The sequence below is a fragment of the Bolinopsis microptera genome, chromosome 7 (assembly GCF_026151205.1).
Source record: "Bolinopsis microptera isolate Bmic1 chromosome 7, MBARI_Bmic_1.0, whole genome shotgun sequence".
NCBI classification, from domain to species: Eukaryota; Metazoa; Ctenophora; class Tentaculata; order Lobata; family Bolinopsidae; genus Bolinopsis; species Bolinopsis microptera.
In genome coordinates, this window is record NC_087078.1 from 14051605 (window position 1) to 14069534 (window position 17930).

Below are 17930 nucleotides of genomic sequence, written 5' to 3' on the forward strand. Positions count from 1 at the left end.
TGTTCTCGTCATTTTCTACTTCCTCTTTGGCACGTGACGGTCTAAAGTGGATAAAACAGCATTTCTTAATGTTAATATGTAATAAGTTTAGTTTCATATACTTATAAACAGATGCTAAAACTTCATTTCCCTTTTCGTACAGTCTTCTGACACATGTTTCTTCAATAAATATGTTAGTGTCATCGGCAAATAGTATAAACGTTCCTACAATTGATGAGTTTCGGATGTCATTTATGTAGATGATAAACAGCAGGGGACCTAAACAGGACCCTTGGGGCACTCCGTAGACAACGGGCAGTTTCTCAGAGTCTTCACCTAATACTGAGACATACTGGTATCTATTCGACAGGTAACTTGCTATAAGGTTGTTTGCATTTCCACGGATCCCATAATTTTCTAACTTATGCAGTAACTTTTCATGTGAGATTGTATCAAAAGCTTTGCTAAGATCAATAAATATTCCAAGTACGTGTTGTTTTTTCTTGAGACGTGATTCTATGTGGTTAACTGAGTAATTTAAAGCATAACTAGTCGAATGATTTTTACGGAATCCGTACTGGTTTTCATACAAGGAATTCTGTGAATGAAAGAAGCTATATAATCTGTTGAATATAATTTTTTCAAATATTTTACCAAATACTGCAAGTGTCGACACAGGTCTATAATTTTCAAGGAGTTCCTGGTTATCTTTCTTGTAAATTGGACTAATCCTTCCAATCTTAAGGTCATCAGGGAATATGCCATCTTTCATACATTCATTGTACAGTACAGTAAGTAGAGGAGTGACTATTTTTGAGGACTGTTTTACAACATGAATAGGAATATCACTTGCCTTACCGTTCTTAAGTTCAGATATGATTTTGCTAACCTCGTCTGTTGTGCAGTCATGCATGTAAATGCTGGAGGTGTTTGAGAGCGGTAAATAGTCATAGAAACTAGGTAGATTGTTTATGTTCATTTGACCAAGTTCATTGTAAGCAGTATTTAGGTCAGAGGCCAATGATACGAAATACTTATTGAATTCGTTTGCTATGATCCTCCTGTTCGTTATCTTAACGTTGTCTATGGTGAACAGCGGCTTTATTTCACGCCGCCGTTTTCCTCTTATACTATTAATTAGTTCCCAGGTCTTTTTACTATTCCCGCTATTTTCTGCAAATTTACCAGAGAAGTAATCTGTTTTCACTGTTTGACGTGTTTTCTTTAGGACTTTTCTGTATTCTTTGTAGATAAGGTAGCGACTACGTTTTAGTGAGCATTCAGGGCACTGGCAAATCCCGCCCTTGTTATCAGTTTCCCCGAGTTTACATTTTCTATTTCTTATCTCAACCCAATTTTCGTACAGTTTATGCTGAATATTAATTGAGCAAATGAGACCGGGAGTTATCCAAGGGTTAACCTTAACAGTTCTCTTAGAGGTTTTCGGGGTTTCTAGTTTAAACGATTTTTCGATGCAGTTTTTGTAAGTGTCATGGAATTCAGTGAAGTTATGGATTATTTTAGTTTTAAGCTCATCTTCAAGATCCACTAGGAAGCCGTTAACATTTGATTGACAGAAATCGTAATACTGTTTAATAGAAGTTTTTCCAGAGTTGACTTCAACATTCCAGTTAAATATGTTAAAAATAGGCGAGTGGTGAGTTATTCGTTCTTTTAGGGTGCCTGAAGTAATAACATTCTCAATGTCGTTGGTAATTATGTTGTCTATGCAAGATGCTTTACAGCCTGGTTTTTCGTGAGTAGCAATAGATATTAACGGACAAAATCCTTTACTGAACAATATTTCTTCATATTTTTGTACATTTTTGTTATCTTTATCATGAAGATCGATATTAAAGTCTCCAGCTAGATAACTAAACTTCGGCATGTGATCAAGAAGGTTAGAAAGTTCAACTAGAGCTTGGGAAATACAGCCACTTGGTGGACGATACAAAACACCTACATTAACAGGTTGATCTTCGTTACTTAATGATAAGACAAGTATTTCTAGATGTTCTGTGACTTGTGATATATTTTCAATTACTGTAGCATTTAATCTATCGTCAACATAAAGGGCTACTCCAGTGCCCTTTTGTTTGTTAGGTGCTGTGTCCTGATAGTAACTATCATAACCGTCGAGCTGAAATAGGTTGCTTAATTCTTTTCCAGTGTTGGTTTCAGCTAGGGCTATTACGGAGAATTTTGTTTTGTACCTACAGGTTTCAATGGCAAGGTTGTCAAAATTTGATTTATTTCCATCAATATTTTGAAAGAGAATAGATGATTGTTTCTTTACTTGGTTGCAGAGAATATTGGTAAGGTCAGATGCAGTGTATGAGTTACAATTATTTAAAGTATTCGAGATTTTGGTTGTGTATTCGTCTAGGTTGTTGTCGTCGTTGTCATTGTCAGTGAGTAGTTTAAATGGGTTGTATTTAACCTTGTCTAAATGGATACAACGAGTACAGTAAAACTCATTAGATTGGCTATTTGTATTGGATTTGCGATAGCATTTATGGTGCATTATGCAGTCACAGTGGAAACATTCAACTATTGTTTGGCCGATGACTATGTTCTTAGAACAGACAAGACATACCTCCTTAATGAGGGGAGTCATGTGGTTGGTAGCCATCCACGTGACCCTGACTAGCAGCAGCAGGAACAACAGGACCAGTTTCTCTTCCAGCAGTCACATCCCTGAAGGATCTACTGTCTACCTTTGTGGACCTCCTCTTCCTTTTGTCGATACCACCGTTAATCCTGAGAAGAACAGTGTTACGAATAAATTGACCTAACTTTGCTAGTCCCCTCCAGTTGAGGTGAAGGAAGTCTGGTTTTTGGTGTTTGTTGAGGTCGCGAGAGAGAGAGCGGTCAAGTAGACCATCTCTATCACAGAACTCATCAAATCCATCCGCATAACTGACACCAAAATTGGACGGGAGCAGCCTACGTCGAATCAAACTGTTAAAATATATAAGTTTTCTATTTAAGTCAGCACGTTTAGAGGGAATTGCTGGACAAACAAAAACATGTATACACGGATTGACAGATTGTATCTGTGCAATCTTTGAAGCTAATGCGTTATAAATAATTTCAATGTCATGTTGGTTCTTGACGTCTTCGTTTTTGAGGTCGTTGACCCCGCACAATATTACACAGTTTCTATACCCCAACGTGACATAAGGATCTATATTATCAATGACCGGAGCGAAGAGCGCGCGCGCAGCGGCGCGAAAGCACATGCGTTAGGTGAAGCTACCTATAATGTTCATAAACCCCAGACTATAGTTATATTTTTAGGATAGGCTGGGCCTGGGTGGCCCACGAAAAGATAGCATGAGGATGCTTTGCTAGCCTCTGTCATATTGGGGTATGACTTGTAGCGCGATGCGTTACTGTGCCGCGCCGCGCACTCATGATGTTGACCATTGTTAATGGTCTGGCCCGGCCAGTATCGCGCGCTACTTCGTAGCACTTGCCATCGGGCCACATTTCGAGAAGAAAGCGGGGCGCGCTACTTATAGAAATGTAGACGAGTAACATTCGTCAAACTCAATGAGGCTTCTCACAGCGACATCTGGCTAGATCGGCGAAATGCGCTACTGTGCCGCGCCGAGCTGCCATGAATTGACATCGTCAATTAAGGTATGACAGTCGATCCTAAAGGTGGATGCTGGAGTAATCAAAATGTGTAATAGAGGATGATGGTAAGTTTTATGAGGAGGATGATTCTTAACGGGTGATACTCTTAAAATATTTCATATTTGTTCCAATGTTCCATATATATACCGTCGACGAGTCCAACTCGGCGCGTGTCCTGGTAGGTTGCAAACCTACATGACATTCCTACAAAATGATTCATAAAAATTCATATTAAAAATTCATATTAAAAACTTTTGTTTTATTAACGTTTACTTAACCATGTGCTTTCGCGCCGCTGCGGGCTTACTGGGCCGCGCTCAGCCTGTCATTCAGCTAAATCTTTATTTGTGTTTGTGTTTATGAACATAATAGCCTGGGTCCCCAGGTAACTGCAGGCGCGCTTGTGAGGCGGGCGCGCGCCACTGCAAGTGCAAGGGCTCTGGATCATGGATAGAGCAAAGGGAACACTTGAGTCATGTCAGCTGAGCTGGGTGTGGAACAGAAAGGTGAGCTATAGCTATAAAACAACATTTTAGTAGTTGCTATGTTAACGAGTGATACTCGTAAAATATCTGTTCCATATATTGGACCTTCGACGAGTCCAACTCGGCGCGCGTCCTGGTAGGTTGTAAACCTACAATTGCTATGTCACACCGGTCTTCACATAGCCATTTGTATACGCATACTGCGTGACGCGCTTGTTTCACAAGTAGAATATATCTTTGCCGCCTTCGGCGGTCACGCGCTACTGCAAGCGAGAGGGCTCTGGTTAGAGCAAGTTAATGGACATTATAGGTAGCCTGGGTAAATATTTCCATGTCGTTTTTTGAGGAATCTGCTTTATGAGGTTGTTGAAGTTTTTAGTAGAATATGATTGACAGTTCTCAAGAGTTTTTGAGATTGTACCTATTGAGTCTATATAGTCGTGAGGTTCATTGTCAAGTAGTTCGTTGTTTGAAAAGTGAGGTGCTTGATAGAATGGATTATAACGAATTATATCATGATTTTGAATACAATTTGAGCAGTAAGTTTTTCTCTAAAAGTGGCAATGTTTTCCTGTGTTTTACATCTCTTGTGAATGATGCAATCACACTAATTGCAATTTATAAATGGGTGTCCAGCACGAATAGGTTTGCTGCAGCAGACACAGTTCTCACATATAGTTGTTCTATTCATGGTTTAGGAGCTCTTTGAACACGTGAATTGAACATCCCAACTTTACTCCTAGCAATATCACTAAATTGGCGCCCATCTATTGGATTGCGCTGTATTTTATCCACTATTAGCCTAGAAAACTTAAAGATACCAGTAGACCCAAGATGGATGGCATCACTTTTATACTTGAAACGACCGAACTGGTCAGCTAGTTAACCTTCTTCATCGACAAATTCATTAAAATCTAGAGTTCCCACCCTTGGGTTCTTGTCAACATATTGAAATATAAGTTTGTTAAAATATAATGCTTTCTCGTTCAACCAGCCAAACTTAGTGGGTAGTACTGGCGAAACGGTAACCTTGGAGTTAAACTAACACTAGAAACTAACACGCTCACAGGCTCTCACGTCTTATGTAAACCCATATTAACAGACTTAATGATTATCCTTAAAGATACTTATTGCGGCAAATTTTGTGATTTCGCGGCAAAGTTTTTAGTGTATACCTTACTCGGGATTATTATGACCGGGATAAAGTGGTGGGTTTAGGGTAATTTCGCCATATTTTTCCCGAACCACATTTTCACCGGTCGTTAATAAACCCGCCTACTCAGCTTTTAGGGTTCCCAGGGGGTATGGGTGCTCATATTTTAATCGTTGTCTTATATTCACTAAAGAAGACTATTGGGACACTTGTTGTAGGTTTTTCGACTTCATTTGGCTAAAATTGCAAAAAATTCACCTTTTTGCCCAATTCTTGTCATATAATATCCTTATTGTCAAATTTGATTTAAATAGGCCAATTTTTAATTTCTTAGGTATTGACTATCTCTACATAATGAAATAGGACTCAAAGTAAAAGTAACAGTAAAATTAAAACTTGAATTAATTAAAACTGATGAAAGGGATGATCCAGATGAAGATAACGAAGATGATTACAACTTATTGGAAGACTAAACAGCTCTCCCTTCATCTTAATATCGATCTGGTTGTTACGCTTCAAATGTTAAAAATTATTTTCCATCTAGTTTGATTAACCACGAGTCATTATTTCTGTCTCTTTCAACAATTATTGATAATTCGACTTGTTTCACAAGTTTTAGCAATGCGAAAATTTCTAAACTTGCTTATCTCTAATAAGGAAATTTACATCTGAGACAAAATTTTTGAATCTAAAATTGAAAGGTTGGACACCGGTAAAATGGCGACCGGGAAAATGTGGTGGGTTTTGAGCAATTTCGCCATATTTTTCCCGAACCATATTTTAACCGGTCGTTAATAAACCCGTCGTAATAATCCCGAGTAAGGTAACTCAAAAAATAAAGGGTTTAGGACCTTGAAACCTTCATTCGCCTACACTAATGCGCTCATCCTGGTCATTTTGGTGGGGTTCTTGATCTTCTTAAACCCACGATAAATAAAGTTTCAAAATCCTGATTTTTTGGCTTCGCTACACTGTTTTTGTCTTATAACTCAAAAACTAAAGGGTTTGGGACCTTAAAACCCCTATTAATGTGATCATTCCGGTCATTTTGACGTGTTCATTCATTTCAATTGGTCAATTAGAAGCCGAGTTAGGCACATTTTAAGTGCGGGTCAGTCGCGATTCGGTGACTCCACTTCAAAGCGTCCTGTAGGATTATGCCCAAGCTAAAAAGGGTGTCTCCGAGTGAAAGTTACTAATACCTTGATGAAGGCCTGTGCTTCAGGAAAAAACTCTCTCAAATCGTGCAGATAAATGTGCATAACTGACTGTATGTGTTTTTGTTGGTTACAATTCTGTCCGTCCAATTTCAGTTGTGACGGAATTGTAATGAACAAAATCCATATATAATTATTTATGATATGTTTGATTTCTTGTTATTGTATGTCATTCAAATTTGGTAGACGGCCCCAACGTTAATGTGGCTCTTGCTATGTGTTGGTTCAGCTGAATTAATTATTATGTAATCAAGTTTATTTTTCTCTTTCAGTTAGTTGTCATCCGGCCAAACATTAAGCAACTTATATTGCAGTTCCATTTATCAATTAGTTTATCAAAATATGTCATTGTAATTTTGCATGGCTGAAATGTAACGCTTGATTTATATATAATAATTAATTGAACTTTCAAATAAAAAAAAAAAATAGCTGTTTCATCAAAATGTTGACTGTGCGCGGCGTGACCGCGCATTTTTATAATATTTGTGCAAATGGCAAAATCATACGTTGTTTAATGATAAATTGACGTAAGGTCTACTTAGTTCGACTGTCGGCGGGGCGCCAAATTTGTGCGCTAGTTGCAGCGCAGCCACTGTGCAGCTTACTCATCAAACATAAACGTACAGGCATGTACACAGAACGATCAAAATATAATCGCGCCCCTTAATATATTTACGTAAAATAAATTATTTAAAAATTACACAATTATTGTTTCCAACAATAAACATGAACTGTGAACATTAATTGTTCTTTTTAAATAAAAAATATGCAGCGGTGTGATAAGTTATAAGTGCAGCACTAAAATAAAAACTGAACACAAACATCTTTTCCATTTTCGAAAAAATATTTTTACTGGAAATAAATTGGTTGCAATTGGAATAGTTTGTTGCCATGTTATGTCATATTTATTTTCAAATTGCATAAATAAAATTTAGTTATAAGCATGTTTGGATATAAAACTAAGTTAAGCATTAAGATATTTTAAAATTTGCAAACATGACACAAAAAAAAATTTGAAAATTCGAATATTTTAGACCACGCCCATTCAATATTAAAACACCTATATTGTTCTCTGTGAACATGTTGGACGCCTAATTTTTTCTGAGACGGTAGATTATTACATTTTGCATCTGATCTGAAAAAATGATGTGAAACAGATTAGAAATGACGAAGTTATCAAGCGATTTGTGTATCTCGTTAGCAAAATTGATTGGGTGATTATGTGACACCGTGACACGACACCTTAATTGGGCAGCCTTAACGATTCCCATAATTTTCAACGGGGTAGTTACCGGGGTCACCTTATCACGTGATTAGGTGAGCCTATCACCTGATCACACGTAATGAATAAACTCGTTATGCTTCGTATCTCGGTCATCTGAGAAGCTATAACTCTATTTTTTTCAGGACAAACGTTATTCGAATGGCCAAACTCAATTCAATAAAATTTAGCTTGATCCGACTATCCAAATTATCAAATTAATGCGAAAATGAATCTTCATTTGAAAAAAATGAACACGAATATTTTTCGAGTTGACAAATTCCCCGAACCAGTGGTGGTACTAAGTTATACCAGAAAGAATTATTTCAATTGGGCACTAACTTACTATATTGATTAGTTGATAGTAAATCGATAAAGTCATAATTAAGGAAAATACGTGAAAATAATTTGGGGAAAATAATGATGGCCATGGTGACCTAAATTTTGGTAGTCCGAAAATATGGTGTGTTTTTCAAAAAACCACAGACTTTCGTACCATTTAAATATGTCTCATAAGGTAGTTATTAGGTTTCAACTTTTTAATTTCACTGTATACTGTTGTACTTTAAAAGTATTTGGTTTTGAAGATTTCACTACGTTGGTTTTACATCTGTTCATCTTGGTAATCTGGTGGATTCGTGTAGTGTTTTTTTGAGTCTCATGATTTGATAGTTCTTTTATTCAAATTTCTGATTGTTTCTGAATAGACTCAGTGATGACAGATTCTAATGGAAATAAATAGCTGAATAACGTATCGACATTTCTACGTCATACTCATATTCTGAAATAGTATTAATTCAATTATAACGATCAATATTCACATTAAAAATTTGACGACGAAATTTATTTCAAACAAAATATATAACTGTAAAATAGTTATCAACCGTAAATAGTTTTTAACGAAATCGGAGCAAATATGAACATAAAACTGACAAAATTTATCAAATAGGGCTCATCTGAAAATTAACGAATAGCGTGACGTTATACAGGAGATAAAAGATTAAAAGAGATAAAAGAATTAAACGAGAATATTACTATTTACACGTCACTCAACTAAAAACTGTGTTAGATTGTTCAACTCTGTTTTATCGTTGAGTGTTGGTTTATTTTCAACTAAAAATCGGGCTTCTTTAATCTTTCTGTTGATGAGTGATGTTCCTCTATCTACGATTTGAAGTTTAAGTTTTGGGGGGCCTTTGTGCTGAGGGTGACTTTCCCTGTAGTGCTTTGCTAGTGGCTTATCTTCGTAAGATTTTGCTGTTGGATTTGCCGCACTACGGTAATGCTCGTCGAACCTGCACTTGATCGGTCTGTATGTTTCCCCACCATAGTTCTCGGTACAATTGTCTACTTCGCAAGTGATGTGGTAGACGGTATTAGTTGTGGTGCATTCTCCATCGGTTAAAGCTGCGCATGTTCTGCAGTTTGATGTTGTACAGGATTTCTTGTCAAGGGGTCTGGAGTCTGTAAGGAGATCCTTCAGTTTCCGTCCAGGTTTCTCGACAATTTTGATGGGGAGTCCACTATGTCTGACAGCATCTCTGTATTTGCGACTAGTAGCTTCGTTAACATAGGGTAGTTTGAGAATCGCTCCGTCTTGGTCTTTGTTCTGTACTTTCTGATTAATTCTCTTTCTACGTTTTCTCTTGTTCTTTATGGTTTCTAAGACTCTATCAGTGTAGCCGTTGTTGATGAGAAGTTTATCTATCATCTTTTCTGAGTACTTCTCGTTTTCTCTGTTGTTAGAGACTGCCTCTGCGGTGTTGTACATACTCTCAACAGTAGCATTCTTTGTACGTGTTGTATGATGAGAGTTGTAGTGGAGGGTGAGTGGCTTTTTCTGTGGTTTTCTGTAGAGTCTAGAATGTACTATTCCATCTGAGTCGATCTTTATTTCCGTGTTGAGGAAGGGAACAAAGTCGTTCTGATTGTCAGGGTAGTCTACAGTTAGTTTGATAAGTTTGTCAGGATCTTGTTGTTCGATGAGGTTGCACAGTTGCTGAGCTTTTCGTCTGTTGGTGGTGGCTCCGTTTAGACCGTCGTAAAACCTGCTGTAGGTGGGCAGTGTTATCCTCAGGTCTACGTAGACTGAAAGTTTTTCCAGTTTCCACATTTTTACAGTAGCTAGTATAGGTGCAGGGTTGGTTCCCATGAACAATCCAAGAAGCTGTAGGTAGACTTGATTGTTGTAGACAAAATATGACTTTCCTAGGGTTGTCTCTAGTAGTTCTTGTAAATCAGAGAGATGGAGACCGTATGTACTGATTGACTGTCTATTTTCTTTGGCAAATTCCATGACATCTTCTATTGCTGTTAGTACGTTGATATTGGTGTACCCTGACAATCAGAACGACTTTGTTCCCTTCCTCAACACGGAAATAAAGATCGACTCAGATGGAATAGTACATTCTAGACTCTACAGAAAACCACAGAAAAAGCCACTCACCCTCCACTACAACTCTCATCATACAACACGTACAAAGAATGCTACTGTTGAGAGTATGTACAACACCGCAGAGGCAGTCTCTAACAACAGAGAAAACGAGAAGTACTCAGAAAAGATGATAGATAAACTTCTCATCAACAACGGCTACACTGATAGAGTCTTAGAAACCATAAAGAACAAGAGAAAACGTAGAAAGAGAATTAATCAGAAAGTACAGAACAAAGACCAAGACGGAGCGATTCTCAAACTACCCTATGTTAACGAAGCTACTAGTGCAGTGGCGTAACGAAAGGCCCTGCTGACCCCGCTGTGCAGGGGGGCGCCGTCTTAGGGGGGCGCCAAATCGTCGTTTGAATGTGGGACAATTTCGAAAACTTAACTAAAGTACTAGCAAAACTGCACGTTTTGCTCAAGATACACACTTTTTTAGAGATTTTACCGGCGTATTCTTTAAAATCACCTAATTTTTTCAATTTAAGGGAGGGGCACCAAAAGGGGAGGGGCGCCAACAGGGGGCGCTTTTTTCGGCAGGGGGGCGCCAACAGGCAACGTTACGCCACTGTACTAGTCGCAAATACAGAGATGCTGTCAGACATAGTGGACTCCCCATCAAAATTGTCGAGAAACCTGGACGGAAACTGAAGGATCTCCTTACAGACTCCAGACCCCTTGACAAGAAATCCTGTACAACATCAAACTGCAGAACATGCGCAGCTTTAACCGATGGAGAATGCACCACAACTAATACCGTCTACCACATCACTTGCGAAGTAGACAATTGTACCGAGAACTATGGTGGGGAAACATACAGACCGATCAAGTGCAGGTTCGACGAGCAATACCGTAGTGCGGCAAATCCAACAGCAAAATCTTACGAAGATAAGCCACTAGCAAAGCACTACAGGGAAAGTCACCCTCAGCACAAAGGCCCCCCAAAACTTAAACTTCAAATCGTAGATAGAGGAACATCACTCATCAACAGAAAGATTAAAGAAGCCCGATTTTTAGTTGAAAATAAACCAACACTCAACGATAAAACAGAGTTGAACAATCTAACACAGTTTTTAGTTGAGTGACGTGTAAATAGTAATATTCTCGTTTAATTCTTTTATCTCTTTTAATCTTTTATCTCCTGTATAACGTCACGCTATTCGTTAATTTTCAGATGAGCCCTATTTGATAAATTTTGTCAGTTTTATGTTCATATTTGCTCCGATTTCGTTAAAAACTATTTACGGTTGATAACTATTTTACAGTTATATATTTTGTTTGAAATAAATTTCGTCGTCAAATTTTTAATGTGAATATTGATCGTTATAATTGAATTAATACTATTTCAGAATATGAGTATGACGTAGAAATGTCGATACGTTATTCAGCTATTTATTTCCATTAGAATCTGTCATCACTGAGTCTATTCAGAAACAATCAGAAATTTGAATAAAAGAACTATCTGTTCATCTTGTACTGATGAAATTTGTTTTTGTAATTTCAGACGGATGAAGATGTCGTACATCCGAAATATTTCGTTTAATTTAAGTTGTCATTTCAATTTCGAGATCACAACTACAAAGGAAAAATTAAAATTACACCTTTATGCTATGTGCCCCACTCAACTATTACACGAACTTTCAAGAATTTTCCAGTTCAAGAACCTTCCTTATTCGTTGCATAATATATACCATGTAGTCAGCTGAAAGTATAGTCATAATAATATTTTCATTACTGTTTGGTCACTGTGTCGTGATCTGAATTTTATCAGCTTAAAAATTTTTTCCCAAATGTTGTCTCTGAACTAGTGTAAAAACTCCACCCTGAATTGTGTTGAACTAGTGTAGATACTCCACCCTGAATTGTGTTGAACTAGTGTAGATACTCCACCCTGAATTGTGTTCAACTAGTGTAGATACTCCACCCTGAATTGTGTTGAACTAGTGTAGATACTCCACCCTGAATTGTGTTGAACTAGTGTAGATACTCCACCCTGAATTGTGTTGAACTAGTGTAGATACTCCACCCTGAATTGTGTTGAACTAGTGTAGATACTCCACCCTGAATTGTGTTGAACTAGTGTAGATACTCCACCCTGAATTGTGTTGAACTAGTGTAGATACTCCAACCTGAATTGTGTTCAACTAGTGTAGATACTCCACCCTGAATTGTGTTCAACTAGTGTAGATACTCCACCCTGAATTGTGTTCAACTAGTGTAGATACTCCACCCTGAATTGTGTTGAACTAGTGTAGATACTCCACCCTGAATTGTGTTGAACTAGTGTAGATACTCCACCCTGAATTGTGTTGAACTAGTGTAGATACTCCACCCTGAATTGTGTTCAACTAGTGTAGATACTCCACCCTGAATTGTGTTCAACTAGTGTAGATACTCCACCCTGAATTGTGTTCAACTAGTGTAGATACTCCACCCTGAATTGTGTTGAACTAGTGTAGATACTCCACCCTGAATTGTGTTCAACTAGTGTAGATACTCCACCCTGAATTGTGTTCAACTAGTGTAGATACTCCACCCTGAATTGTGTTCAACTAGTGTAGATACTCCACCCTGAATTGTGTTGAACTAGTGTAGATACTCCACCCTGAATTGTGTTCAACTAGTGTAGATACTCCACCCTGAATTGTGTTGAACTAGTGTAGATACTCCACCCTGAATTGTGTTGAACTAGTGTAGATACTCCACCCTGAATTGTGTTGAACTAGTGTAGATACTCCACCCTGAATTGTGTTGAACTAGTGTAGATACTCCACCCTGAATTGTGTTGAACTAGTGTAGATACTCCACCCTGAATTGTGTTGAACTAGTGTAGATACTCCACCCTGAATTGTGTTCAACTAGTGTAAAAACTCCACCCTGAATTGTGTTCAACTAGTGTAGATACTCCACCCTGAATTGTGTTCAACTAGTGTAGATACTCCACCCTGAATTGTGTTGAACTAGTGTAGATACTCCACCCTGAATTGTGTTGAACTAGTGTAGATACTCCACCCTGAATTGTGTTGAACTAGTGTAAAAACTCCACCCTGAATTGTGTTGAACTAGTGTAGATACTCCACCCTGAATTGTGTTGAACTAGTGTAGATACTCCACCCTGAATTGTGTTCAACTAGTGTAGATACTCCACCATGAATTGTGTTCAACTAGTGTAGATACTCCACCCTGAATTGTGTTGAACTAGTGTAGATACTCCACCCTGAATTGTGTTGAACTAGTGTAGATACTCCACCCTGAATTGTGTTCAACTAGTGTAGATACTCCACCCTGAATTGTGTTCAACTAGTGTAGATACTCCACCCTGAATTGTGTTCAACTAGTGTAGATACTCCACCCTGAATTGTGTTCAACTAGTGTAGATACTCCACCCTGAATTGTGTTCAACTAGTGTAGATACTCCACCCTGAATTGTGTTGAACTAGTGTAGATACTCCACCCTGAATTGTGTTGAACTAGTGTAGATACTCCACCCTGAATTGTGTTGAACTAGTGTAGATACTCCACCCTGAATTGTGTTCAACTAGTGTAGATACTCCACCCTGAATTGTGTTCAACTAGTGTAGATACTCCACCCTGAATTGTGTTCAACTAGTGTAGATACTCCACCCTGAATTGTGTTGAACTAGTGTAGATACTCCACCCTGAATTGTGTTCAACTAGTGTAGATACTCCACCCTGAATTGTGTTCAACTAGTGTAGATACTCCACCCTGAATTGTGTTGAACTAGTGTAGATACTCCACCCTGAATTGTGTTCAACTAGTGTAGATACTCCACCCTGAATTGTGTTCAACTAGTGTAGATACTCCACCCTGAATTGTGTTGAACTAGTGTAGATACTCCACCCTGAATTGTGTTCAACTAGTGTAGATACTCCACCCTGAATTGTGTTCAACTAGTGTAGATACTCCACCCTGAATTGTGTTGAACTAGTGTAGATACTCCACCCTGAATTGTGTTGAACTAGTGTAGATACTCCACCCTGAATTGTGTTGAACTAGTGTAGATACTCCACCCTGAATTGTGTTGAACTAGTGTAGATACTCCACCCTGAATTGTGTTGAACTAGTGTAGATACTCCACCCTGAATTGTGTTGAACTAGTGTAGATACTCCACCCTGAATTGTGTTGAACTAGTGTAGATACTCCACCCTGAATTGTGTTGAACTAGTGTAGATACTCCACCCTGAATTGTGTTGAACTAGTGTAGATACTCCACCCTGAATTGTGTTCAACTAGTGTAGATACTCCACCCTGAATTGTGTTGAACTAGTGTAGATACTCCACCCTGAATTGTGTTCAACTAGTGTAGATACTCCACCCTGAATTGTGTTCAACTAGTGTAGATACTCCACCCTGAATTGTGTTCAACTAGTGTAGATACTCCACCCTGAATTGTGTTCAACTAGTGTAGATACTCCACCCTGAATTGTGTTCAACTAGTGTAGATACTCCACCCTGAATTGTGTTCAACTAGTGTAGATACTCCACCCTGAATTGTGTTGAACTAGTGTAGATACTCCACCCTGAATTGTGTTGAACTAGTGTAGATACTCCACCCTGAATTGTGTTGAACTAGTGTAGATACTCCACCCTGAATTGTGTTGAACTAGTGTAGATACTCCACCCTGAATTGTGTTGAACTAGTGTAGATACTCCACCCTGAATTGTGTTGAACTAGTGTAGATACTCCACCCTGAATTGTGTTGAACTAGTGTAGATACTCCACCCTGAATTGTGTTGAACTAGTGTAGATACTCCACCCTGAATTGTGTTGAACTAGTGTAGATACTCCACCCTGAATTGTGTTGCAACTAGTGTAGATACTCCACCCTGAATTGTGTTGAACTAGTGTAGATACTCCACCCTGAATTGTGTTCAACTAGTGTAGATACTCCACCCTGAATTGTGTTCAACTAGTGTAGATACTCCACCCTGAATTGTGTTCAACTAGTGTAGATACTCCACCCTGAATTGTGTTCAACTAGTGTAGATACTCCACCCTGAATTGTGTTCAACTAGTGTAGATACTCCACCCTGAATTGTGTTGAACTAGTGTAGATACTCCACCCTGAATTGTGTTCAACTAGTGTAGATACTCCACCCTGAATTGTGTTCAACTAGTGTAGATACTCCACCCTGAATTGTGTTCAACTAGTGTAGATACTCCACCCTGAATTGTGTTCAACTAGTGTAGATACTCCACCCTGAATTGTGTTCAACTAGTGTAGATACTCCACCCTGAATTGTGTTCAACTAGTGTAGATACTCCACCCTGAATTGTGTTCAACTAGTGTAGATACTCCACCCTGAATTGTGTTCAACTAGTGTAGATACTCCACCCTGAATTGTGTTCAACTAGTGTAGATACTCCACCCTGAATTGTGTTCAACTAGTGTAGATACTCCACCCTGAATTGTGTTCAACTAGTGTAGATACTCCACCCTGAATTGTGTTCAACTAGTGTAGATACTCCACCCTGAATTGTGTTCAACTAGTGTAGATACTCCACCCTGAATTGTGTTCAACTAGTGTAGATACTCCACCCTGAATTGTGTTGAACTAGTGTAGATACTCCACCCTGAATTGTGTTGAACTAGTGTAGATACTCCACCCTGAATTGTGTTGAACTAGTGTAGATACTCCACCCTGAATTGTGTTGAACTAGTGTAGATACTCCACCCTGAATTGTGTTCAACTAGTGTAGATACTCCACCCTGAATTGTGTTCAACTAGTGTAGATACTCCACCCTGAATTGTGTTGAACTAGTGTAGATACTCCACCCTGAATTGTGTTCAACTAGTGTAGATACTCCACCCTGAATTGTGTTGAACTAGTGTAGATACTCCACCCTGAATTGTGTTCAACTAGTGTAGATACTCCACCCTGAATTGTGTTCAACTAGTGTAGATACTCCACCCTGAATTGTGTTCAACTAGTGTAGATACTCCACCCTGAATTGTGTTCAACTAGTGTAGATACTCCACCCTGAATTGTGTTGAACTAGTGTAGATACTCCACCCTGAATTGTGTTGAACTAGTGTAGATACTCCACCCTGAATTGTGTTGAACTAGTGTAGATACTCCACCCTGAATTGTGTTCAACTAGTGTAGATACTCCACCCTGAATTGTGTTGAACTAGTGTAGATACTCCACCCTGAATTGTGTTGAACTAGTGTAGATACTCCACCCTGAATTGTGTTGAACTAGTGTAGATACTCCACCCTGAATTGTGTTGAACTAGTGTAGATACTCCACCCTGAATTGTGTTGAACTAGTGTAGATACTCCACCCTGAATTGTGTTGAACTAGTGTAGATACTCCACCCTGAATTGTGTTCAACTAGTGTAGATACTCCACCCTGAATTGTGTTCAACTAGTGTAGATACTCCACCCTGAATTGTGTTCAACTAGTGTAGATACTCCACCCTGAATTGTGTTGAACTAGTGTAGATACTCCACCCTGAATTGTGTTCAACTAGTGTAGATACTCCACCCTGAATTGTGTTCAACTAGTGTAGATACTCCACCCTGAATTGTGTTCAACTAGTGTAGATACTCCACCCTGAATTGTGTTCAACTAGTGTAGATACTCCACCCTGAATTGTGTTCAACTAGTGTAGATACTCCACCCTGAATTGTGTTCAACTAGTGTAGATACTCCACCCTGAATTGTGTTGAACTAGTGTAGATACTCCACCCTGAATTGTGTTCAACTAGTGTAGATACTCCACCCTGAATTGTGTTCAACTAGTGTAGATACTCCACCCTGAATTGTGTTCAACTAGTGTAGATACTCCACCCTGAATTGTGTTCAACTAGTGTAGATACTCCACCCTGAATTGTGTTTAACTAGTGTAGATACTCCACCCTGAATTGTGTTCAACTAGTGTAGATACTCCACCCTGAATTGTGTTGAACTAGTGTAGATACTCCACCCTGAATTGTGTTCAACTAGTGTAGATACTCCACCCTGAATTGTGTTCAACTAGTGTAGATACTCCACCCTGAATTGTGTTCAACTAGTGTAGATACTCCACCCTGAATTGTGTTCAACTAGTGTAGATACTCCACCCTGAATTGTGTTGAACTAGTGTAGATACTCCACCCTGAATTGTGTTGAACTAGTGTAGATACTCCACCCTGAATTGTGTTCAACTAGTGTAGATACTCCACCCTGAATTGTGTTGAACTAGTGTAGATACTCCACCCTGAATTGTGTTGAACTAGTGTAGATACTCCACCCTGAATTGTGTTGAACTAGTGTAGATACTCCACCCTGAATTGTGTTCAACTAGTGTAGATACTCCACCCTGAATTGTGTTCAACTAGTGTAGATACTCCACCCTGAATTGTGTTGAACTAGTGTAGATACTGCACCCTGAATTGTGTTGAACTAGTGTAGATACTCCACCCTGAATTGTGTTGAACTAGTGTAGATACTCCACCCTGAATTGTGTTGAACTAGTGTAGATACTCCACCCTGAATTGTGTTGAACTAGTGTAGATACTCCACCCTGAATTGTGTTCAACTAGTGTAGATACTCCACCCTGAATTGTGTTGAACTAGTGTAGATACTGCACCCTGAATTGTGTTCAACTAGTGTAGATACTCCACCCTGAATTGTGTTCAACTAGTGTAGATACTCCACCCTGAATTGTGTTGAACTTGTAAATATAAGCGGTTAATTTTGTCCATATTTCACTCTTTTGTGTTAACTTCAATAATAAAGGAAC

The 17930-nt window shown here is 38.7% G+C and overlaps 3 protein-coding genes across 3 annotated transcripts in view; all 3 read right to left on the bottom strand.

The window, feature by feature from the left end:
• LOC134818305 (radial spoke head protein 6 homolog A-like) overlaps positions 1 to 17930 on the bottom strand; it is a 97312-nt gene that overhangs the window by 36731 nt on the left and 42651 nt on the right. The window lies entirely within an intron of this gene.
• Positions 1 to 17930, bottom strand: part of LOC134818308 (dynein regulatory complex protein 8-like) — an 88550-nt gene that overhangs the window by 27975 nt on the left and 42645 nt on the right. The gene's annotated exons all lie outside the window — the stretch shown is intronic.
• On the bottom strand, positions 8783 to 10033 carry LOC134818730 (uncharacterized). Its single transcript, XM_063828375.1, has one exon. It carries the CDS (start codon positions 10031 to 10033, stop codon positions 8783 to 8785), a length of 1251 nt encoding a protein of 416 aa, XP_063684445.1.

Bases quoted from the DNA above. Each gene is read 5' to 3' on its own strand.
- LOC134818730 (XM_063828375.1), bottom strand. From the start codon at position 10,033: ATGGAATTTGCCAAAGAAAATAGACAGTCAATCAGTACATACGGTCTC.